Source organism: Ambystoma mexicanum, chromosome 1q, assembly GCF_040938575.1.
Source record: "Ambystoma mexicanum isolate Mex_15411 chromosome 1q, UKY_AmexF1_1, whole genome shotgun sequence".
In the NCBI taxonomy this organism is placed as follows: Eukaryota; Metazoa; Chordata; class Amphibia; order Caudata; family Ambystomatidae; genus Ambystoma; species Ambystoma mexicanum.
In genome coordinates this window covers 695,574,567-695,601,125 of record NC_090922.1, presented here as the reverse complement: position 1 = coordinate 695,601,125, position 26,559 = coordinate 695,574,567, and the positions used below count along the sequence as shown (strand labels likewise).

Sequence of the window (26,559 nt, the reverse complement as noted above, 5' to 3'; positions counted from 1 at the left end):
ATAAGGGCACTAGTATGAACATTCCATAGTTGTATGTATTTTATTTTAAAGCATGTTTTAGCGATCTCACTAGAAGGAAATAGTCCACTGTGGTCAAAGACAGTGAAAACACTGCTCAATTGCCTATTTAAAAAGCAAACATTAGAAAAAGCCCAATACATAAACTGACAGATGAAGCATTAAGCAAATAACAATTTTCATAAAAACACAATAGAAATTGAATATAAAGTACTTGCTGGAAAAAAGTAACATTACATTAGTGAAAGCAAATAAAGCGATAAACAAGACTGCCAAGATTAACTATGAATGTATTTGGGGAAGAAAAGAATTTCTGAAAGTCTGGTGCCAGCTTGGTTTCCAGCAAGAAAGCAGCATTTGGCAAAAATGCATGTGGACATTTTAAGCCCTCCCCTTGGTGTTTAAAGTCTGAATATGCACAGACCAGATTTCATCGAGGTGCAAGAGAGAGACCGCTCGATTGAGGGTGAGAGCTAAGGGGGAGTGGGGACCACAATTGTGGCTATATTGATAACCTTTGTGTGGGTGTCCAAAAGAGGATACAGTGACTCTAAAGGAGATGAGTTGATAGGGGAAGAGTGGGTTGGTAAAGCTACATTTGATATGTGTCAAATTATATTAACTTCAGATACAATGTCAACTACTATATCATATTCTCAGCATCAGTCATTAACTCCCTCTGAAGTCATTCATCACTGTTTCATGTATACAAACACGTGGGAGTGTTGCGAATGAGACTGAAATACGCCATCCCACCAGGGTACTCCGCACCGAAATGCCAGGCAAATCCTAGGCGATTCTACCCTGAACTAACAACAGCAAACCCAGAGATGCATTTCAACCTTGTCGGGCAACATCCGTGAGGCGAAGCTGCCTCTCTGTAAGCACAGTGAGCAAGGAGTCCATGCCTGGTTTATACTTAGTAACTTAGGTTTAAACCCCAAGTTTTTTAAAATATGCAGACATTTGGCAGCCCTGTTACTGAGAACAAATACAACAAAATAGCCTGTTGTATGGGGTTGTTTCCACTCAGGAGATCTAAAACCACATTTTAGTTCACTGTACCTTTTTTAGAGAGGAGAAATATCCGTTTGAATATCAGTCTGGTCGTACCAAGAAGGACAGTCAATCATCAAAAAGCTAGGCAATGATCCTATCAACAAGAGAACCCACAGCAAACCCAAACGTGTTTCAACCTATGTGGGGATCATCAGTGAAGTGAAGCTGTGCCTCTCTAAGCACAGTGAGCAGGGGGTCCAGGTTAGGATGTCCCATAGCAGCCTAGGCTTAAATCCCATGTTTTTCATAATGTCCACAAATGTGGGAGCCCGCACCAGACAACAAACATGGCCAAATAGCCTGGTTTCGGGGTTGGCTCTCACTAAGGAGGTTCTATAGCCATGTTTTCAGGCTCCCACCCACAAGCAGCACCAAATGTATGGCAATTCTCCTCTGAACAAGAGTACCAAGAGAAACCACAGACACATGTTTCAGCCTTGTTGGGCCTTGTTGGACATAATCCAGTGTTTGAATGCCCATCTCTCTCTCACTCTCTCTCTCTCTCTCTCTCTCTCTTTCTCTCTCTCTCATATATATGTCAGCTGGATCCAGAAAAAAACGGTTTGTATCTAGGCATCTGCCATTTCCATCCGGACGCACTGCCTGCCTGGCATATGATGATACGTTCAGTTTATGTAACACAGGGATGTTTCAGACTTAATTGTAGTGATCTTGTTTGTGCTCTTTCTCTGCTTCAGTGATACGTTGTAGTGGCCTTACTGCCCCAGCTCAAGGCTCCATGAACTGCACCAATCGGTGGGGACATTTCAGCTTCCACTCAGTTTGTGAATTCGATTGTTCAGAAGGTTGGTCGCTAACTGGATCCAGTAGTCTGGAATGCAGTGCTTTGGGGCACTGGACTGCTGAAGCGCCACGTTGCAGAGGTAAGAGGGTGAAATGTGGAAGAGAGCTGGAGCACAGCACACCGAGCATCAGTGAATAATTGGTATGAAACTATGATGTCGTATCTACATTTGTGTATTTGCTCAGCCCATCAATAAGGTATGTATGAGCCGGAGCGTGTGACACTACACCCTCCCCACCCCCGCCAATCCAGATTGATGGGCTGAGACTTCTACACTTCGTCATAGTTTCAGTTATACTATTTGTGATCTAGTATCTTGTCTTTTCTTTAGCTGTGCAATGTCCCCTGTATGTTTATCTGTCAATTCTGTCCTGGTATAGGCTGATGTGGTTCAGAATACCATAAGAGGGTACCTCCTGGCTGGGGTGTCTGCATTTCATGTATACCGACAGTACAATGTTGAAGCAAAGGGCAGCCCCATGGCTTGGAAGGAACCAAGGCCCTCCAATGCTTGTAACACTACATTTAAAGTTGGACTTAGTGTCAAGTTGGCATATGGGTGTTGATGATGAACTATTGGGAAGGTGGGTTGGAAATTATAAAATACATTTAGTACTGCTATTGGTTGATGAGCTAAAGACAGGCTGCGAGGGCAGTAATGTTTCTACTGTGGTTACAAAATGCATGGGTTAACAACTTGTACAATGCTGCAATTACCGAGAAGAAGATTGAGAAAAAGCAATCATTTGGAATTTGAGGAGCCTCGAGAACAGTGTAAAAGCTCAGATGGTCTAGAATATATGACCAGGCCCCTGATTTAGTTGGCCATTCTAGCAGAAGCGCACTGATCAGCTGAGGCGCATGATACTTTTGTGAAAAGCTATGGTAACACTCAGTAGTCCATTAATGCTCTGATCTTGAACATACCACCTGAGACTTTTGTCTAGCAAATGTCTGGATTCTGATGGGATTATTTTGAAGTCTACAAAGAATACATGTTATTGATAGCCAGTAAATTGCACAGAAGGTATCAGGGACCGACCCTGCGTAGCCATATAATGCCTCAAATATTTAGTTAAGCACTCATTGTCCTGAATCTGAAATCATGTAAGGATATCGCAGGTATTTAGTCCTTCTGCTGACTGTCACTTCTCCATTGCTAGCCCATGGACTAATGCCCTAACACGACGACTGAGACTCACTATCCTGAGGTACCTCGCCTCAATTCTCACACAAGTTAACCTAGATTTTCCACCGGCACCTATGTTATTTGATAGCGAAAAGGCATTTGATATCCTGGAATGGCCCTTTCTTTTTACCACATTGAAATGATTATTTGTGGGTAAGATTACCACACAGGTAACCATTGACAAGTGTGTTCCTAACTGTTTCCACATCTGTGTTATATCAGCCAAGTGGTGGACTCGTTGGGGCGTCTGAGTGTCCCTGTCCAGTGGACACTGTGTCCAGTGCCTGCACTTGCAATAAAACCCTTCCCCTGTATATTATGATAGGATCACTTACGCAGGGGGCTATCATGCTACAACCAACATGCCCTAGCCTCACTAGATGCAGGTCCGATGGTGATCTATTTTAAAGACTTGTGGTGCATTATCCCTGGCAGTCTATTTCACAAACGGATGGCTGCTGATAAAATTGAGAAAATCAGAGTTCCTACCACCTACTGACAAAAATCAATGTGCAGAAGAACAAGTGCCATTTAAGTGGCGCCTTTCTAATGTCCTTTATTGGGAAACCTATGTCGTTCGTGAAATTATTATTCTAAACCAAGACAACTATTCCAGGGTGATGTATGAGACTGAAAAAAGGGGCATACCTGGCTTTTGAAACCCATAAATGTATGGTTGGCAGGACCTCTTTAACTAAGATGCTAATACTCCCAAAGTTATTTTACCAATTGTTTAATGTACCTACCAGACCATCCCGGCACATTTGTTTTGCAGCTAAGCTCCTTATAATTAGGACTGGTCTCGAGTGGTTAATCTATAGTGTGACTTGGGTGTGGTGACTCTGGTGTATGACTGTTAGTGCCTGGATCTGTAAACTAACAGTGCAGATGAAACACGCAATTCTATGCTAGTCCCCTTCCTGTCTGGTTCTGCATGTTAAAACCGAGAGGGCTATTGCGCTGTCAACTGAAAGCCGTACATGGTGGGGTCATCTGGTTCCCTAAAATTAGCTTTAACAAAACGTCTTTCTAGGTTTTGTAGACCCAGAGTGTAATCCACCTATATTAGTATTAACCAATTCTGGTGCCTGGTGGTAATGAATGAATTAGCTAAAGTGGGACTTAAAAGACATGCTCATTGGTGAGTAATCTATTAAAATAACATGCTATGTGAAAAGGGATGCACGTCAACAGTTGATGGCCAACTGCAGATTATGTAACAAGATGTGTGAATGGCTTACCATCTTCACCAAGGTACCTCCTCAAGGTTGTGCACATAAATATTCACTGAAAAAACTTTAAAGAGACGTTATGGTTAAATTGCACTAATAAAAACCTATGAAATTCAATGAAAAAACTTTGTTAAAGGGACGTTATGGTTACAAGTAAAACCGAAAACAGCAGAAATGTGCCAGGTATGATAAGCTAAGCAACCATAACTCGCACCACCACCGTGCACTGCTTAGACTAACACCCAGGACAGGAAAGATGACATCACAAATGTCATCAATGGCATCACTGATGACGTCACATATCTGGACCACTTGTTTTTGTTGACATGATTAGGCTAGTTTTTTGTTTTTACTGACAATGAGAATTTCCAAAATTTCAAAGGTGTTATATACCTACACTTTAACCTCTTTATATGTTTCTAAGTACTTTCCTTAGACTTTAATCTGTGCTCATAGTTCATATACGTCGGGCAATAAGCACGCCTCAAACACACAATTCATTTGTGTACATGATGATTAACTTTAATGTTATTGTCATTTTTTGGTGGTGTTGTTTCTTTCTCCCTTACTTTAGTTTCCCTGTATGCGCCTCTAATTTGTATGCATTGTACATTTTTAAATGTATTTTTCCTGCTAACACAAGTGTGTGGCAAGTTTTCAATTGTTACCTATTTATACAATGTTTAACATTACCCAAAACTCTCATAAGGTTGCATTTATTATTTTACTATCGGAAATTATCAGATGAAAAATATTGTACTTCCATGGTGCATGCTGTAACCATTGCCTATATGTCTGTATGATTAGGTTCCTCTATTAAGAACAACACTAGAATATAATGATTTTTTTTACATGAGTACATTCTTTAATACATTAAGTAGTTCATGACAGTTCTCCCAGTCACCCCTAACCTATTGTTTCCAACAATATAAACTCAACCCCTTGTAGGGACTATTTATTAAAATGTATGTAATATGTGATGTCATTAATGGCCTTTGTGAGGTCATCGTTCATGTCCTAGGTGTTAGTGTTAGCAGTGCACAGTGGCGGCGCGAGTTATGGTTGCTTAGTTTACCATAACTGGCGAATTTCTGCGGATGTTCAGTTTACTTGTTACCATAATGTCCCTTTAACAATGTTTTTTTTCATTGAATTTCATAGGTTTTTACCAGTGCACGCACATTTTCTACAATTTACTAATAAACAGAACTACCTATGTAAGCCAGTGGAAAGTACTGATGTCAAAAGAGCTGGGCAATGTCCCTTTAACAATGTTTTTTTTCATTGAATTTCATGGGTATTTACCAGTGCACGCAAATTTTCTACAATTTACTAATAAACAGAACTACCTATGTAAGCCAGTGAAAAGTACTGATGTCAAAAGAGCTGGGCAATATCCCAAAGAATTGTGTTGGTTTGAAAGGCTAGAAGATTTTAACTCTTGGGGAAGGGAACACCTTATGTTGTTTTGTTGAAACCTGAAAGATTTGAATTCTTGGGGAAGGGAGTCCTGCATTATATGAACTGCTTTGAACTTAGCGAAGGGGAAGCTAATTACAAGTCGAGAGCTGGAAGAAGCTCAGAACTCTATTTTGAACACTATTCATGTTTGCGCTGACATCCCTACACATTGTACACAAGTTGTAGTGAGGGCAAGTATAGGTTTTGAACACAGGCAGACATTTTCTTGATGTAGACTAGCTTTAGTTTTCTTTAGGTAGGGAAATCCCATGTTAGCATAGGCCAAGATGGGTATTGCTCCACCCTACCTTTTGATTTTAATAAAAGTTGTGTTGATGAACTTTAACCTGTTGTCTGTATCTGACTTATAATGCCTTCACACTACCTAGCCACAAAATACATAGGCTCGGGTGGGGTGTGCTCATCTAAGAGCCAACCCATTGTGAGGCTCAAAACTAAACAGGCATGTAAAGAAAAAATCAGGAAATGGACCTGCTCTTGCTATGCCCCAGCCTACTGGAAACCCATCCCAGTCACAATTAGGACTGCTCCAATGCTCCCGCAATTCAGGAAGGAACACAAGGCCCTGCTTTTCAGGGAATACCTAAAGGCCATTTAGGATCTGCTAATCCTAGCTAAATGCCACCACTCCAGCATGGGAGACAGAAGTTAAAATAATCTGCAACCAAACGTTCCACCGACTATTGTTAACTCCAAATGCCTTGTGCGGTGCACCATTCCTTCCTAGCTCAGTTTGCGCTATACAAACCGAAAACAAATACAAAATACAAATATAGCATTGTTTTTGGGAGGTTCTTCATAAAGAGAGCATGTCTCCTCTTGGATGATGCCTTGGGGGATCTTTACGCAATATGTTGACTCCCTCATGCAGAATGTGCATTTTCCCAATTAGGTCCATCAATTCTGTTCTAAATACGGAATAAGTCTGATTACTTTTGCCAGATCAGAGTGTTATGTGCTTGCTTTTTATATTTCTTCATTAAACATGCTTTTGGCTAACATATCTAACCTTGTGCATTGAAAATTAATAAAAAAGAGAGCAAGCATTCTTGGGGACGTAACTCCTAATGAATGGTGAGGTCTGGTGTAATGAATTCTGCATGGAATATTCTGTATTCCATTGCCAAATTAATGCAACTATTTCTGGCTTAATAGGTTATCCCGTTCCCGAGATTATGAATCTTTTTGGTTATTCGGCTTTGTTTTTCGCCATTATGTTTTGTGGTGCTACACCGCCATCTACAAGTCATTTGTAGGAAGTGCTCATCATCGCACATCGAAGCTGAAACATGATCAACCTTCTGAAGAAGGAAGATCTCAAGAAAATTAAGCTGATAGAATTCCCCAGGTTTGAGACAGAACAATGAAAGTGCTGAAGAACCTCAAGCAAGACTTACTGATCAGAGGATTCAGGCTACTAAAAAACAAAGCAACTGAACTGCTGAAGAAACGGAAACATGACATGCTGTGAAGAGAATTAGTGCTGCTGAATAATGAAGGAATGAAACTGCTGAAGAAACTAAGCGACACTTACTGATCTGACAATTTGTGCTGCTAAAAAATGAAGCAATGAAACTGCTGAAGAAATTTAAATGAGACTTACCGATCAGAGATTTGGAAATCCCAGGTGAAGCCGGGCAGTTCAGCTAGTTGTATTTAAATAAAACAGTAATTGCTCAACATATAAAACTGATAAACCAGAAATGCAAGAAAATCACCATGCAAACTGCTTTGAAACAAGTTATAGCATATTCAAACTTGCTTCACGATTCTGCATTTCTATGAGCTGTGAAGCAATCCGTTCCCATGCATCTAAAGTCACTGCCACATTCACCAAAGATACTGCTGAGAAAATAGTTGCCCAAAACTGGTCAGTGCAAGTGCTCTAAGGCATAGAGCAGAAATGACCTTAGCCCCTTGCATAGAGTTCCTTAAAGAAAATACAACTAGTGAGTAGGTGTCAACCGGCCCTTTACAAAATGGACATAGTCTCTACTCACACAGAATTTTGGCCCATGCTCTGGTTTACTATGGGAGCAAATTCAGGTGACGATAATATAAATCTTCTTAAAGCAGCGCTAAAGATTTTAATTAGGTAACTGCAGGGCTGCATAGCGTGAAATCCCTGCATCGTCAATTGAGGACATGCAGTCCAAATCTAGGGATTTCATTTTTCATTTATGGAAGAAATTGCTAATATCCGCCATATCACTGTATTGGAGACCTATAACATCCAGATGGAATTGCACAGTATTAACCAGATCCGCGTGAGCAATATTGCCAGTCCTGCTGCGTGATTGTTCTGCAAACAATCCTAACATAGTATCAGGGGTGGCACCAACCAGGAGTATTTTTGCCAAAAATTTACAGCGGACCATCTTCCACAAGGTCAATAAGGAAGGTAGCCCCAACTCCAAACCGGAGCGCTTCTATAGGAAACAATGAGGGAAGAACAAAGAAAAGATTGCAATATCAGTGAGTGTCTCTAAGCCATATAAGATACCCGGGATGATTGCCTTTTTATAGAGCTTCAAACAACCTTGAACGGAACCACCTCCTACTCTGTTGATAAAACCTTTAATCACTTCCTAGTGACATTAAGTGAAATATTGGTCCTATAGTGTAGGACGGTGGGAGTGCTCAAGAAGGATAATCCTAAATACACGTGTTCTACCGTTTCAAGCTTCAGTCACCCCATGTGCCAGCTGAAGGTGGAGGCCCTCCGTTTTCTCCCATGTATCTGCATGACCTTAGTTTGGCTCTGGTTTACTCTAAACCTATTCGCACACTGGAAAAGAGCACCCATAGTGCACTGTAGCCCTAGCGGGGTCCGGTCTAGCAGTCCTTCATCATCAGCAAATATATATATATTTTTTTAATTGTAAAATAGTTTATATTAAACTGTATACATTCATGAGGAAAATAAAATAAAAAAGCATAAACATTACATTTAAAAACATAAAAATCAGAAGAAGAACATATAAAGGTCATTCTAAAGAACTGTTGCCAGTTTTTTAGGTAAGAAGAGAGAAACAAAGAAGAAAAAGATGGAAATGAGAATGAAGACCGACAACAGTTATATGAATGATTATATGCATCTAACATTTCTTTAAGGTCTGCCAATTAATTTCAGTCTATGATGTTGGCTTTTTTCAAATATTGCACAATCCTAACAAGCAGCAGAGAGGGTCTTCCTTGTAGCATATTTGACCACACATTCTCATTATCTAGATCTTTAACAGAGTGCACAAAGCAACTGAAATGGTATTTTTGAATGCTCCGGAGTAATGGGCAGAATATCATTAAATGTTTATGGGATTCAATGGAATTATGACAAAATCTGCAAATTGCATTTTTTGTAAGCCTCTAATATGTAGGATCTCCCCTGTATGAAGGAAATTAAAGCGGAATCACATGAAAGATTCACAGAAGAGCCTGTCTGGAATTTGCCTTAGATAGTATGGCAATGCTCCCCTTGTCTTACATTCTAGGCTAATTTCTGTGATTCATTTGTATCTTCTTCTTTCGTCGCAAGCCTTTACCCAATCTGTGTCTACGAATTTTCTTTTTGCTTTTTCTGGATAGAGACACAGCATTCCAATTGATATGCCAGATGTGTCCATTAGTTGGTAATATTGCTGGGAAAAAGAATGGTACGGTTCACCCGTTCCTCTCTTCATCTTGGTTCCGATGGCTGCATACAAAGAATCTGGAGATTTGATCATAGGTTTTCGATATAGGAACAGCTTCTTCATCCGTGCAAGCGACGGAAGAGAGTTTCGTACTATCCCGAAACGTAGAATGCACTGTGGGACACATCCAGGAAGAGAGAATGCCATTGTCCAGAATTTTACTTCAAGCTTATTTAGTTCCATTTTGTCTAATTGATTGTTGATTTCCAATCCATATATCAACAATGGTACACCTTTGCTGGTATAAAATTGTACTAAGGCTTGATGAGTGAATCGGCAACATTTTCATTTAATGGAATTCATTTGTCCGATGTATTGAGTCTCTCTTACCCACAGGCCTTCCTTCCCGACCTTAGATTCTGCGGCTCCAAAGAGATTAAATCCCAGATATTTGATTTGTGGGGTGATTACAATAGTCGATAAACCAATTTTCCAGTTGAATTGCATTTTCTTGAATTTTTTCCCTGTGTAACATAGTATATTTCACTTTGAGGGATTAATTGACAAGCAATTTAATTTGACATATTCTGAGAAACTACTAAGAAGTTTTTGGAGGCCTATTGGGGTTCTGTCTAGTAGCAAGATGTCATCTGCATACGCGACCCACAGACTATGTTACCCTGCAATTTTAGGTGCAACAAATGATGCTTTATTCAGGGTGTCACCCACATCTGAAAGACAGAGATTGAAGAGGCAGGCAGCAGCAAGAATACATCCCTGACTCACTCCTCGATCAGTTTTTATTATCCATGAGGTGCTGACACCTCCAATGCTAGGTGGAAAATGACGGCACTTGCTCAGGGTGGCATCCATATAGGCCACATAAAGGGTGAACAAGAGGGGGGGAATGCTCCCCTGAACCCCTGCTTGAGCCCTTTATTTGTGGTCATTGGAGCTGTAGTGTAACCATCCTGGGAAAGCTGAACCGTTACATAGTTGTCGAGGTGTAAGAGGCTTGAGAAAGTGTAACAAATGGGATTAATGCCTCTGTTTTCTAGTTTGGTCCATAATCAGGGGCATGAAACACAATAGAACACTGCTGAATAATCTATGAAGCAGAGGTATAACCCTCTACCTGCACCGCAACGCACATCAGCAGCCAGGAGATGTAGTGCCCACATTGACTGTATCATACTGCATCCCCTTCTAAAGCCAAGTTGTTTTGGCTTAAGTCGTTTTTCTTTCTCAGCCCAGCCATTAAGGAGCTGCAACAGTGTAGTGGAAACATTTCTACTTCGAGACTCGAGCATGGCAAGTAGCCAATACTGGGCTCTGCATAGGTGACTTTTCTGTTGAGTGGGATAAGTATCGACCACCAGCTGAAAGGAACGGTGCATTACTTATGATCTCGGTGAACATGGATTCAAGCAAGTAGGCCAAGTGAATCGGGTTCCACCTTAATAAAATATTGACTAGCCCGTCCGGGCCTCGGGCACTGGAGAACTTTAATTTGACTATGAAATTTAATAAGTCAGTCACATCAACCTTAAAAACCCCACTCCTATCTACCGGTTCCTCCAATTGGGGCTCTTCCATAGTCAGTTCAGAATCCCAATACAGGTCCTTAACATAAGAGGACCAAGCCTGTTCCATGATATAACACAGCTGTTTTGGTGATTGGGTGGATAGAGGGCTGCGATAAAGGGGCTTGAACATTCTGTCATCGTGTGTTTTGATTAGTGAAAACACCATGTTTCAATTGGAAGAAACTGTTCTATACTTATGTAACCAGAACCAATTTTTATTCTTAGTGCTCAACACCCCAATTTGGAATTTCTTGATATAATTTGTGAGAGGGGCATTTCTTTTGACAGCAACTACCACCTTGTGAAGGGCCACTTTCCTCCTTTGAATATTGATGTCAAAGAGAGGTAGTGTGCCTCTTTGTTGGGTTATCACCTGTTTTCAGCGAGTGGAAATGAGCCATTAGTAGTTCAATAGGGTTTACACATCCCCATTGCAGATCTGGAGCAATTCCTCCTGGTAGGAATACTGGCCATCACCAAAGCATTAATTATTTCAATGTTCAATTCAAACCACAATATACGGTTCACCTGCAGGTTATAAATTGCCCTTTGTAAAAGGCCACACTTATTAGCCCCCTTGTCAATACAAAAATAGGCACACAATATGACTCAGGGAGGGACCATTGACTTCATACCTCGAGACCAGGGTGCGATGAGGCCATGAGTAGCAAACATGCTGTACAGGCAGGACGAGCTTTCCCCGCTGTGCCCGGTAATAACATTGATCAAGGTTTCACAATCACTTGGGATGAGCGGTTCCAGATTGAAGTTCAACAACAGCGCTGCCCATTTATGGCCCTTGTTCACCAAACCAAGGCCATATTTGTTTCCTGTGGCCATGGGGAGCGTGGGTGTGTTCAACCCCATCTCAAGCAGCCTCTCATCGATAACACCAATGCAATGAGTGTTGAAATCACCAGCCAGCAAAATATCCCCCCCTGGACATTTCGACTGCCACCCCTGTATGGCCTCCCTTATTTTCAATCTCAATGAGGTAGTGTGCGATCCATCAGGGGGATCATATAGATTAAGAATAAACGTGCAGGCATCTTTATTAGGAAAGTTGTTGATCGCAATGGCCAGACAGTAGGAGCAGTTTGTATCCATGTCATCCAAAAATGATCTCACACCAATACATAAACCACCCTTCGGGTGAGTAAACATCTGATAACCATCAAGTATATAATTAGAGATCAGCCATGACAGAGAAATAAATGCGCTGAACATATAGCCATAAGCCTGTCTGGGTGGGTTGAAAAGGACTTGAAGCCGCAAGTGATTCATGAAAGAACTTGCCAAGTGGGAATTGGCACAGGATGTCAGTGTTGGAGTTTGTTCAGTACTGATTGCCAACCAGCCACCATTGAGGAACAGGTCTTCACTTGATGGTAAGTTTTGTTGAATGCTTGTTTACTATAGGGAGAAGGCTCCCTTTGCAGGTTGCAGTCCCTTTTCCCTTCCAATGTATATAGTGGTGTAAGAGGACATGTAGATCTCATGATAGCCTGCTGGATCTGCATATCGAAGCACATACTCCTGAAAATGTTTGGAAAGCATAGGAGCCTATCAACAATCACATATGACACAAATGTAAAAATGGCCCAATTGCTGTTATTATAAACGAGCAGGCAGTTTGACACTTTCTATGGCATTGGATGTGAAAAATCTCAATGATCGAGCAGTTTCATCAAGTTAACTCAATTAAGAATGGGGCTGTCATTAGTTGGTGATATTTCCACTATACAGTCACTCCAACAACACATGCTAGGCCGTTGACTCGTGCGTCTACTTGTATGAGGAGCTGAAGAAATAGGCCAGCATTGTCGGTAGTCCATTTCATGATGTGTAATTGCCGCCATAGGTAGCAGCGTGTTTTGAGGCACCTGAAATTCATCCCTCTACACTACGAGGTCACCTTCAGTGTCAGGCTTGGCAATATTCAGTCCAGACCATGTCCGAGGCTCTTCTGAGAACAGCACACACTGGCCACCAGTGCTGTTACTCAAAGCAGGCAACAAAGGGCAAGTCAGCAGGCCGGTGCTGCTATGCATCAGAAGTCTCTCCTTACCAGAAATGTGTACTGTGTTGCAGGTTTCAGGAACCTGCAGTCACTTGTCCAGAGTGCCAGGTTTGGACTTATCTGATCCAAAAATAGGAATTTGAGTAGTGACCCTCTATCGCCCAAACATCCTCAGGTTACTCTCCACAACGTCCAAGCTAACAGGATGGCACATCTCGGCCCGTGAACTTGCGTCTGCCGGGGGTCTTAAAGATTTCACCAGAGTTGACTCGGCTGGCTGGTCCAACTTTCATATAGATTTCCTTTTTCTCCATCTGTTCGATTGTTTCTTCCTGGCTGAAGTAGTCATGTGCTTGCATCTAGTATCATGCAATAAAACATGAGTTTTTCGGCCTCAAAAAACGGGAGGCTGCTGGCGGATAATCCTTAGTTTCCACAAACATGAGTGGCAATGTATGTAGGGAGGGAGACGAGTTCATCATACCCATCTCAGTTGCTAGATCTGCATCCGTTATGTAAATGCTGTCACCTGAAGGCATATGATTGCCTAAGGGATCGAATCTGGCCCTGTTGTTTAATTTAACATCAACCACCCTGGCCAGGATCTGCTTAATGGCCCTCTGCTTGTTGGCCAGTGATGAGCATAATCCAAAAATGTCATCTACTGTCACAGCCACTATGTTAAGACTTGGGTTGAATGAAGAGTCGGCTGGTGCCGGGTTGTTAGTCATGAATGAGGCACTTAAATCCGTGCAACATGAGTCGTGTTCCACAGCAGCAGCCACAGCAAATCGAGCCATATCAGGACTGGCTGACAAATTTTTATTAGGATTTGCACCTTGAGTAGTCAGATCAGCGTTAGGAAGAATGGCAACTGAAGATTCTCTTTGGAAATTCAGAAGGGAATCATTGTTGTCAATGTTGATTAAAGAGAGCCCTTGCCTTGGCAGGTGGGTTAATGAGATTGGCAGAGCTGGTACGTGTCCCCACCACAGGTGAGAAAAAGCTGGCAAGTTTAGTAACATCTACCGGCTCTTTATTTTTAGTCCGCTAGGTGTGTATGACCATGTCGTTTTGTGAGGGTAGATCGTGATTACAGACTTCCATACAAGCAGCATTTTTCTTGCGAGTAAACGGCGCTTACGCCGGTGACCAAACTTTCTATCGGCCTGTAGCCGCAACGTGACACTTCACTTGGCTACGAAGCAGCTAAGAGCAACGCAATGGGGGCTTGATACTTTTCTTCTTATGCATGATTTTGTCCGTGATCATCATCGACGGGGGACGCTAAGAGCGTAAACCACTACAGTGAAGAAAACACACTCCTCAGAAGTTGTTTCTCATTTGGAATGTATTGTCGTAAGTGGGACACAATAAATATAATCCAATTTACCACTTCAGCAAAGTTGATTTGTGTGTGAGGTACGGGAGAGCGAAAAAGCCGGCAAACCGGCTCCGCCAGCAGACCATGGCAGACCCCTCTCTGCCACTTTCACAGCGGTTAGCAGTTTTTGTAGATTAGCGTCCTCCTTGGTCCGCCAATGTAGTAGACAGCAACAAAACACTTGTCTATATAAATTTCTATGAAAAAGTTCAGTGAATAATTTGCCCCATGAATTGTTTGGCTTAATTATTTCATGAGTCTAACTTCCAATTCTTCCAGATAGAATATTAACGCGAAATTCAGTTTTCTTTCATTTCCCGCAGACATAATATCCCACCATTCTTTCCACAGCGATTTCGTCTTTTCTTAATCTCCATACCCAGGTGTTTAGTTCTCAGATCTCTCAGATTTCTGCAGAATAGCACTAGATGTTTCAGTGTTTCATTTTTCTCCCTGCAGATTCGACATAGAGAGTCAGCTTTCTCCGTCGTGCTTCTCAGATTTAGAAGCTCTTTCGTTTTAAATATATTGAGTCGTAATTTCATGAAAGTTTGCCTTTTACTGTAGCATGGAAAAAGTTCTAAGTATTTCGGTAATGTGTTCCTTGCTCTTGCTTCAGAGGTTACATTGGCCATGCATCTGTGCTTTGATATCTGCTGCTCAGATGTTTCATACCAGTCTTGGTCCCACAACTTTCTCTTTACCATGTTCGGATTTCTTATTAGTTCTAATTTATTTGCACTTATTTGCTGTAACGTTAGATTGCATGTTTGTTTCCATTCATCAAAGATAGACCCACTTGTTTAACTCATAGTGGTCCTCAAGAAGTAATATGATGGTCGCTCATCAACTCCAATCACTCTTCTGTGTATGGATAACATTTTCCATGTCACTCTAGCATTAATTGGGGTTAATCCGAGTTTGAATCGAATGCAGGCAGTAGTGGTGCCCTTAGGTAGATGTAAGATTCTGGTCCAGAATATGTTTTCACATGCACTCCAAACTTTATATGAACAGCCTAATATTGATTCACACCCATAGATCAAGCACGGTATCACCTTTGCGTTATAAAATTCTGTCACCGGTCTTAGCGAGAATTTATCAACTCTCCTGTTGATTATTGAACCTTGGGCTGCAAGGTTGCATTTTCTTTTGATTCTTTGAACCATTGGATCATATGTTATTTGTGCATTGATTAAAATGCCTAGATATTGTGATTGGGTGCAGCATTTTATTGTTTCCTGGCCTAGTTTCCATTTAAATTGCTTTTTTTTTTATGCCCACAAGATTTCGAAGGACTAAGATCTCTGTTTTTGCTGCATTTATTACTAGGCCATTTTTTTCTGTATAGGATCCCAGAGCAGTGAGCTTCCGCTGTAATCCGATCAGCGTAACGTCTAATAACACAATATCATCTGCGTATAGCATATAGCTTAAAGGATTCCTGTTTATTTTTGGGTCAAAACCTCTTGCTTCCTCAATTTCTGTTCCCACCTCAGAAATGAAGAAGTTAAATAGAGAAGCACCTAAGGGGCAGCATTGCTTTACCCCTCATCCCGTTTTTATCGGCAGTGAGAGTAACCCATTTGAGTCTAAACGGATCCTAATCTCAGTGTTCGAGTATAGCTCTATAATTGCTCCCAGGAGACTTTTTGGGCAATTTTTCATTGCTAGCTTTTTCCACAACAAACCGGGTCCACAATATCAAAGGCGTGTGCCAGCTCGATGAACGCTAAATATACTTTTGATTTTTGTTTGATGGTTTCCATTTTTATAAGATTTAGTAAGAGGAGATTGAGACCGCATCCAACTCCTCTCAGAAAACCAGTTTGTTGTTCATCTCTGCACTCAGTTGCTTGAATCCAGTTGTTTAGTTGCTGCAGTAACTGAGTCCTAAAGATCTTTCCCACCACATCCATTAGGGCTAATTTTTTAGATCCTTTCGTATTCCTTTTTTAAAAACAGGCACGATAATCACGGTCTTCCAGGGTTTTGGGATACGCCCTTGTCTCAGAATGTTTTTAAATAGATTTGAAAAAATTCTGTCCATTCTTCAGGATGTTCCTTGAGGACTTGGTTTGTCAGTCCATCTGGGCCCGGGACTCTTGAGTTGCTTATTCTTCTCGTGTCTTCTAGAATGTCTTCTATCTTTATCTCTATGTCCCAACCTTTTTCTAACTCCTGAATGTCGAATACATTTTCGCTTTGTTTGGCAAACAGACTGGAGTAATAGTTGATCCATTGGGACTCAGTTACCATATTACACTGGATTGCTTGTTGTGGTGTATCCATGTTGTTAATGATTGCCCAAAGTGCGAATGAGTTTTTTTTCCCAAATATCTGCAACATGCACTCAGCATCTCTTTGTAAGAGGGCATCTCTTTTATGTGTTCGTATCCAGTTTCTGTATCTTGATTAAACTTTCTTAATTGCTTCTTTGCAATTATCTATGTCATTTTTCTTTATTTTTCGTATACTCTTTCTCAGTTCTCTCTTATTAGCCACTACTTCCAGGTCTCCAATATGGTTTCTCTTGAAGGTTGGTTTACTTCTACTATTTTGGATTTCTGTAAATTGTTGTAGTAAAGCTAGGTATTCTATGGGATCACCTTCTTCTATTTGCTCATTGGCTATTAGACTTTTTGTTAGTCTTATGATTTTTACATCATCCATTCTAATTCGTTTTCTCCTGGGTGCCACATTGATTTTATGTTACGATTTCTCTTCATGGTTTTTCTTTGGCCTGATAGTTCAATTTTTACGATGTTATGATCACTGTGTGTTGATGGTATCACGCAGAGATTTCACATTTTCTTGCTTAGATTGCCGTATATATAGAAGTAATCAAGTACAGATTTCGCTTTGTCCCTTTCCCAAGTTGGTTTTGCAGGAATGTCACCATTGGTATTTCCATTAATTAATTTCATCTGTCTAGATTCCATCTCTTCTTCCCATATTTTTGTTATTTTCTTTTCTTTTCTGCCTTTGCAGATATTCTTAGGCTTATCCTCCAACCAGACAATTTCCATATTAAGGTCACCACACAATATAACGTTATGCTTGGTATTTTCATTGACTCTGTTTTCATCGATCAGGTCACAGATTATGTCCAACAATTTCACCTAATTCATAGCTTTATGTTGCCAATAAACGTTTATTATGTGTATTTTCAAACTCTCCTCTTTATAATGATGTTTTAACTCTACTAGTGTGGCTTGGGGATAAGGTGAAAGATTTGATGAACATACTATCCTTAAGCCATTTTTTTTTCTTAACTATAGTTAGTGGTCCAGCCATCAACCGCCCTATTGGCTGTCTAATTGCTGGATTTACACCTGTTTCATATCCTATGATACAGGAACTTGTCTGCAGCCATGTTTCTTGCAAACATATGATATCCAGCCTTTGCAATTGAGTTCCAGAGCTTCTTTGGAGATAGGCAGATCCCATTGTGTTCCATGTACCCATCAGTATGAGCTCCTCATCGTTTGTTTTTGATTTTCAACACTGTAGAACTCAGCTATAGTCCACGGCAGACCACTCTCTGCCACTTCCGCACATAACCATATAACCTTGCAGAATGTTTCCAACCAACAGCAGTGATCATTGTACTTAAGGGGGGCGTGGAAGGTCAGTGGGCAGCTGCTTGCTTCCCTGTCCTTCTCTTCAGAGGCCTGTTTCCCTGAGTGACTGCTGTGCTCCCATTGTCCCTGTTGCTGTGCATTGCTCTGTGTGAAGGAGAGAGTCTTCTGAATGATCATCCTTTACTATAACAATAAAGCTTACAACATGTTATAATGTAGAACTTGATACTATGCATATAGAAGTTGATGCTATGCACGTTCTATATTCTATTGAGAGTGTTCATCTTGTGTGGTTCTAGAATCTATATTGAGAACCACACAAGAAGAAGATGCAGTTGAATTGAGATATGCTGTGAGGGACTTCCTTACAATAAACCTATGAAACTACAAGTAGTGTCACATCGTTATTGGTGAAACTACATAACAATTGGCGACGAGGAGCTGTCGGGAAGGAAGTCCCTGGATGTGTGTTGGTATGCGTTAATGGAAACGTAACGGGCATTCCCATAGAAGACAGTGTAAAGTACGAGGTGCAGTACCAGTGAGGACAGCTGAACCCCTGCGAGCGGCACTCCAGGGAAAACAAGGTCAGACTTTATTCGTTAATGCAGTGAATCAGTAACGCTCGACAGAAAAACACTGTGGAGACCGGCAATCCTTGAACTGTGCGCGAGCCGTCATTTCAGCGAGACGGCATCATTTGAAATCGTGCGCGAACGTCACCGGAAGGAGCTGCACGTAACGCGCGGAGTGTCGGCGCGTCATCGCTCACACAGGGCTGCTTCCTACAAAGGAAAGGACCCTAAAATGTCCACTACGTGCCGCCATTTTGGAGAGTTGTGATGCCATGGTAACGGCTTATGTTTCAATGATATGTGTGGATCGGCGCTGAAAGCGCATTACGGCGCAATGAGATTGCAGTGAATGATTAACGCTTGCGACAAAGTTGGAGACGCTGCACGGTAGACACGTGCAGAGCGTGAATGACAATAAAAAGTTAAATAAAACGAAATGTGCACAGACACGGATGTGGATGACATGAATTGGTGAAAGAGAAAGTGGAGTTATCCTTTATTAAAGAGATTTTTGCCGTTTTACTAAACACACATTCCATCACAGCAACAAACCAGATACTGTAGCCATGCAGAACATTGTAGCCCCTGTAAAATTCCTGACACAACCCGGGAGTCCTGTATGCAAATGGAAGCAGTGGCTGGATAACTTTCAAGTCTAATTGAGGGCAATTGGAGGGCCTAAGTTTAATGATGATTTAAAGGAGGCTACTTTGCTTAATTGTGTGGGAGCAGAGGCTTTGAGGATATTCAGAACTTTGCCAGATCCTGGTGATGCAGAGGAAGGGACAAGTGATTCTGCTAGCAGTGCTAGGAAATATGACGCTGCATTATCCAAGCTGGGCATGAATTTTGGGAACAAAACGAACATTGTACTTGAGAGGTACAGATTCTTTTCTAGGAGACAAAGCAAAAATTAATCTGTAGATACATATGTTGCAGCATTGAGAGGTCTGATATCTACATGTGAGTTTACAGGAGTTGCGGACGAATATTTGAGAGACCACATTGTGCTGCATGTGGTTGATCCCCGGATCCAGCAAAGACTGTGGGAAGCAAAGAATCAAACGCTAGAACAGGCACTGGAAATAGCCAGATCAATTGAACTTGGGGAAAGGTACATGAAAGAAGTACAAAATAAGCCAGAGTATGTTGATGTCAAGTCAGTCCAAGAGTTGGAGGGGTCCAACAGAGATGATGAGGCCTTAGTTGCAATTGGGAAGAGAATAGTCAAGTCAGATTTTGACATGATCTCCAGGCAAAGTAGAGAAACATTACATAGGTCACAGAACAACTGTGGTAAATGTGGATGGTATAAACATGCCAACCCGGAAAAAGATTGCCCAGCAAATAGGGCTGAGTGTTATAAATGTGGACAAGTAGGGCATTTTGGCAAGGTTTGCCGCACTTCCAGAGGAAGGAGTAGATTCAATTCACGTTACAACATGGCAAGAAATAACACTCAGTTTGGAAGAGGTGCTTCAAATAGTGTGAGAGCACTAGAAGAAGTTGGTGGTTCGGATGATATAGTAGCCATCACAGGTGGATTCGAAGAAGAAGTACAGATATTGGCACTTACATCGATGGAAAGTTCTGTTGGCCCTTGGGTGCCTATGGCTATAAATGGCATCACCTTACAAGTCATGGTTGATACAGGGTCTCCTTATACAATGGTAGACATGGAGACTTATCTGAATGTGCTAAAGAAGAAAATGGAAGATTTACACATGACCAAAGTTAGAGCGAGTGGCTATGGTAAGACACCGATCAATATAGTAGGCTATACTTGGGTACATTTGGACTTTGAAGGGAGGAAGACATATTGCAGATTATATGTAGCCCAAGATGGTTTTTCATTTGTAGGTTGGTGGGAACAGGCATCGTTGAAGATCAAGATACACCCAGGTGAAGATGTACCAATATTGTGCATAACAGACAGAAGTTGCGATTCTGCTGCAGATTTGGTCAAGAATTTTCCGAAGGTATTTAATGATAATATTGGTGTACTCAAAGGTTTCAAGCATCACATAATTCTTAAGAGGGGGACAAAGCCAGTAGTTCACAAAGTAAGGAATATTCCTATTGGCACCCGGGAAGCACTACAAAAGGAATTAGAAAAATTATGTTCACAAGACATAATTGAACCAATTGAGAGCTCTGAGTGGCTTTCTCCCATAGTGATTGTAAGAAAACCAGAGGGGTCAATCAGGATGTGCGTTGATTTGAGAGATCTTAATAACAACATATGGGTAGATCGCCATCCCCTGCCTAATATTGGAGAAATGCTCACTACTATGGAGCCTGCAAAACTTTTCACTACGTTGGACTTATCCTCTGCATACCATCAAGTGGTCCTGGAAGAAGAGTCTAGACACCTCACATCGTTCATAACGCCTCTGGCTGCATTTAGATATAAAAGGATGCCATTTGGTTTGGCGTCGGCAGCTGCTGTATTCCAGCAACTGATGCAGTATCTTTTCAAGGGTTTACGAGGCGTGTATTATTTTCAGGACGACATATTGGTATCTGCTATGACTGAAGACAATCATGATGCCAAACTGCTAGGAGTGTTGCAGGTCATACAACAAAAGGTTCTTACCCTTAAGATTGAGAAGTGTAAAATAAAGAAAAAGGAGGTGTCATACCTAGGTCACTGCATAAATGCGGAGGGAATAAAACCTAAAGAGACCCTTGTGAACACCATTCTTAAATTACCTGATCCTGTGAACAAAGATCAACTTCGGAGCTTATTAGGCTTGACAGAATATTATTCGAAGTTTGTGGATCATTATGCTGACAGAACAAGTCAAATGAGAAACTTGATGAATAAAAGTACAACATTTGAATGGTCCAATGAGTGCAGGAAAGAACTGGAGACAATAAAAATGTTAATTAATAAAGCACCTGATCTCAAGATGTTCGATTGTAGCGCCAAGACCATGATATCTGTAGATACAAGTAACAAGGGCTTGGGAGGTGTGTTGGAACAAGTGCAAAATGGATTGGTAGTTCCAATAGCTTTTGCTTCCAGAACTTTGTAAGGAGTGGAGAGAAACTATTCAACTATTGAAAAAGAGGCTTTAGCTGTGAAATGGATCCTGGAACATTTCAAAGGACTTATTTGGGGGATTCCAATTGAACTCAAGACGGATCACAAGCCACTTATACATGTTGTGAATCCAAAAAACCCACATTTAACATCTCCACGCATTAGAAGAGGGATCCTGATCATTATGCAGTACAACGTAATCATAAAGTATATTCCAGGGAGAACAAATGTGGTAGCAGATTGTTTTTCCCGTTTGCCTTGTATCTGTGAAGGAGAAGAATCTAGTGAGACTGATGAGACAATGGAGGATCAAAACACTGATTGTGTTATTGCGCAAGTACATCCTAGTTTCAATAGAGAGGAATGGATTGAAGCTACGAAGACAGATTTGGAACAAGAGCAATTGAGGAGAGCAGTGGTAAGTGACTGGAAAGAGATTGATTGAAGAATAGGAACTTGGGAGAAGATAAAAGATGACATTTCATGTGATGAGATATGTATCTACAGGGGAGATCGCATTATTCCGCCTGTAACTTTGAGAGAGAGGATAATGGAGATTGCACATGAAGGTCATGTAGGAAGAAGTCTAACGAAGAGAAGAGTGAGAGAGGCATACTGGTGGCCCAACATGTGGGGAGATTTGGAAGCTATGGTCAAAGATTGTTCTGCATGTGCAGTGAGTGTTAAAGGAAAGATTACCAGGATGACACCGCATCAACCAATACCTGTACCTGATGCAGTTTGGACAAAATTGGTTATCGACATAGCAGGCCCGTATGAGATACTAGAACCACAGAAGATTTATTTCATCGTATTAGTTGACTATACATCCAAGTGGGTGGAGTGTGGAATTGTTGAAGAGTCTGTTACGTCCAGAAAAGTAAAAACATTTTTAGAAGAAATATTCAGCAGAGAGGGTGAACCACAAGAATTAATATCAGACAATGGTGCTCAATTTATGTCACAGGAAATCCAAGAATTTCTAGAAACGCGAGCAATCAAACACAGTATGACAGCTTTATATCACCCTATAGGTAATGGATTAGTGAAGAGAATGAATCGCTTTATAAAAGATACAGTACAATTGGCTATTGTAAATAATCTTCCGTGGAAAGAAACACTTAAAGAAGCATTGAACACATACAAGGTTACTCCACACTCAGCAACAGAAGTGGAACCTTTCACGCTGATGAGAGGAAGAATTGCCACGAACAGACTGAGACCTGCGTGGATGACTCTCAAGAGAAATAAGAACATTGATATGGAGGAGATTGTAAAGAGAATAAAGAAGAAACAAGAAGAATATAAAAAATATTATGACAAGCACAAGCATGTGAAGGAAAGTAAAATTGAGAGTGGAGATTGGGTTAGAGTAAGAGAACCAAAGAGAGTTCTTAAAGCAGAATCCAAGTATCGTTCACCACAGAGAGTGGTTACATGCTCAAAAAAGTCAGTGACTCTAGAAGATGGCAACAAGTGGTCATGTGATGATGTCATATTAACAAGGATAAAAGGACAATCTGAGAACAGTGACAATAGATACTCCTCACAAGGAACATGGAAAGATGGATGTATGGTGCCTGGTGATAAAGCTGAGTGTTCTGCAAATACTAGTGACGGTGATCAAGTGAGGAAGCTTAACCATCAAAGAAACAATGCAACCTTTATGAGACCTAGAAGAATTGTGCACAATTTCAAGAAGGATTTTATTTATTATTGAGGTTGTCAGATTATATGAATGGTACGGTATTCTTATATGTCATCTGAGAACCATCAAGGAATCATCACGTGTATCCTTTACATGTAACAATCATAGTGTAAAGTTGGAAGTCATGTATTGAGTTTAATCGTGTACATAGTTATAGTGTATATAGTTTGATAATTGCAATCTTCATAAACAATGTGGAGGAGGAGAGGTTATAATGTAGAAGTTGATACTATGCATGTAGAAGTTGATGCTATACACGTTCTATATTCTATTGAGAGTGTTCATCTTGTGTGGTTCTAGAATCTATATTGAGAACCACACAAGAAGAAGATGCAGTTGAATTGGGATATGCTGTGAGGGACTTGCTTACAATAAACCTATGAAACTACAAGTAGTTTCACATCGTTATTGGTGAAACTACATAACACAAAACCCCTCCCATTTGAGGAAGGAGATTTCAGCTGCAAATAGGTTCAAGTTCATTATTTACATCCTTTCGAACCACACCTCCAAGTCCTCCTCCCTTTTCTCTCTTGATCTTCCTTCCTCCAAGGGCAGCGAGGGTCCTTTGGAAGCACGTTGTTCTATATAGAGAATTCACCATCAATGAACCAATCTTGAAAGTCCCTAATCACTGGTCCTGACAATTGTTATAACTTTTATTTCATGATATTCTTTCAGAAAAGCTTTTGAATGGCCATGTTTGACTTCCACCTTGTTGTCTGTACCATTGCTTGTTCTCTTTTTAAGCTGCAAGTTCAAGTTGCTTAAATGCATGTCAGGGATGGGGGCACCACCACATAAGAAAACCCATTGTTCTGTGGATGCTATAAAAGATGGGGGCATTGTGTTTCTTTTTATGAATCCATCTATAGAGTCAGATCAAGACCTAGATGTTGAGGTACACACAGTTAACCTCCCCCTTTAGGACTGGTAAACTGGAAACTCACCTGAGCATCATCTGCACATCGTCTGTAATAATGTTAATCTGTGCATGGCGTAGCCCCATTACTTTGTTATTCTTTGGTACTTGCTAGATGAAAATGACTGTTTCAGAGTCATGCTGCTACATCCTACGATTAGAGCTACAAGCTGACATTCCGCTGTCAATAATAATCTATATTTTTCTCGACATCAGTGATTCACTGCAGTGACTTGGCTGCTCCTGTTCGAGGCTCAATGAGCTGCTCTCATCTCTGGGGAAACTTCAGCTTTGGAACCGTCTGTGAGTTCAGTTGTGAGGAAGGATGGGTGCTGAGTGGATCCAATGCACTGGCATGCAGAGCTCTGGGGAACTGGACTGCTGAAGCTCCATGTTGTGAAGGTAAATGGGGGGAATGTGGAAACAAATATGTGGTATATGTGTAAAGGCAATTATAGAAGACACAAATACATTCCCTTCACCTAATTCCCTTTTACTGTCTAACAGCCATCCTTGCTTCATTCACAAATAAGCCACACATTGAAAGACATCCATATGTTTATATTGTCAACTCTTCATAGGCTGCAGTGTAGAAAAATGATCAAAACCACAATTTGTGTAATCATATGTTTGCTACATTCAACGATTCCTATTTTTGTCACTTTCAGCTTTTCAATCCTCAATTATCTCACTGCCTGCTGGTGGTGGAGTGACAGTGTATTTCACGTAAAGAATGCCAGATATAATCCATGTCTAGAGAAGAGATCACTCCTTCATTCCCCACAGTACCCACTTTACAATCTACCTTCTCATTTCTTCTGTATTTCAATATCTACACATTTGCACCAATGTGTCAGCAGCGTATTCATCCACCCTGCTTTCCTGGGATCCAGAGAGCCCATTGCAGAGAGTCAATTTCTTCTTATTGAAGTCTGTTGTTATATAGTCCATCATTTCATCTTTCAATAAGTAATTTGGTTCTGCAAATACTCTGGCCTCCCATCACAGACTCTCATTTAGCCATCTAGATACAATTCTTATAATTATCACAATAAGTCGCCAAATACTATAGAATGCAGTGGTATCGTTGGCTTGCCTTCTACCATGAAGTGCTTGCAACAGAATTAAACAGGTAGACAACTTACTCTTTTCAGTTTTGATAAGGTAAGCAGTGTACCTTACTACTGATTTATCTGCAACTAGTTTAGCATCCACATTGCCACTCAGCATGACAGCAATGGCTGGGTTGTAATCACTAATGTATTTTGAGGCCTCATCTCTTGGTTTACAATTTGTTTTTTGAGAGACTTGCCATGAATGCTGCATCTGAAAGAAGATATGAAACTATTCACCTCACCATGCAGCATACAGGCCTGGAGGTCCGGGCAAACTGAAACACCACGTTGTGTAATATTTACCTTTATATCTGTAACAGAATTAGTAGTAACTACCACACTTATACCATTGGAAGTGTAGCACTTTGTCTCTTATCTCGTGATTAGTGTATTCTAAGGGAATGACACATGTGATGTGCATTTCTATGAATTGCAATGCTGAATGATCAGTGCCAGGGCCACATTTGGTGCGGCTTTGATCAATAGCAGTATGTGAATATGTGGAGCTACACTGGGTTGGTTTCCTTCCACCAAATTAAATGTTCAATCTCTGCAAGTGAGCCAAAATCTGTGTTGCATATACAAATCAACATGGCAATGCAGTGGTGGTGTGTAATGTGAATATTTACTGAATCTATTACGCAAATGTGTAGATATTGAAATTCAGAAAAAAATAGACCTCTGAGGTGACATTTGTGATGGATGGCTTCAATAATTCCCAGACTCTGATGGAAGGTTCAAGGGTTCCTTTTTAGAAATGATCAAACTCACTGTCTGTTTCTCTGGACAGGAGGTGGGCAGGGTACTCTAATAAGCCTCCCTCTCTCAACCTCCAGTGGACTCACACCACACTAATCCGGTTGACCCTATGCCTCAGATTTCTCAGCTATCGATTGGTCACACATACTATCTAGTATTAGCTTTCAGTGAATTTATAATTGCTCTTTTATAACGCGCTTAATACCAGCGAGTGGTTTCTAAGCGTGGAATAAATATTCAAACCTATGTTGCACTGCGTTGTCTTGCTTCCAAGATTAATCTGTTGCCCCTGAGCTATCCTTCCTCCCCCCTAAAGGCAAAAAGGCATTACATATACATATTCGGCTCCATCCAGGGATTTTGCAGGCATGCCCTAACCTAATACTCTCCAGGTTTCTCAATAGGAACTAATGATTCAAGTGTGCCAATATCAGACACCCTAG

The 26,559-nt window shown here is 41.0% G+C and overlaps 1 protein-coding gene across 1 annotated transcript in view; it reads left to right on the top strand.

Annotated features, from left to right (window-relative positions):
- Window positions 1-26,559, top strand: part of LOC138558241 (E-selectin-like) — a 405,907-nt gene that overhangs the window by 250,995 nt on the left and 128,353 nt on the right. The window contains exons 13-14 of the mRNA XM_069642666.1: window positions 1,776-1,961; window positions 24,459-24,644. Coding sequence (XP_069498767.1) covers window positions 1,776-1,961; window positions 24,459-24,644 — 372 coding nt within the window. The remainder of the gene's footprint in view (window positions 1-1,775; window positions 1,962-24,458; window positions 24,645-26,559) is intronic.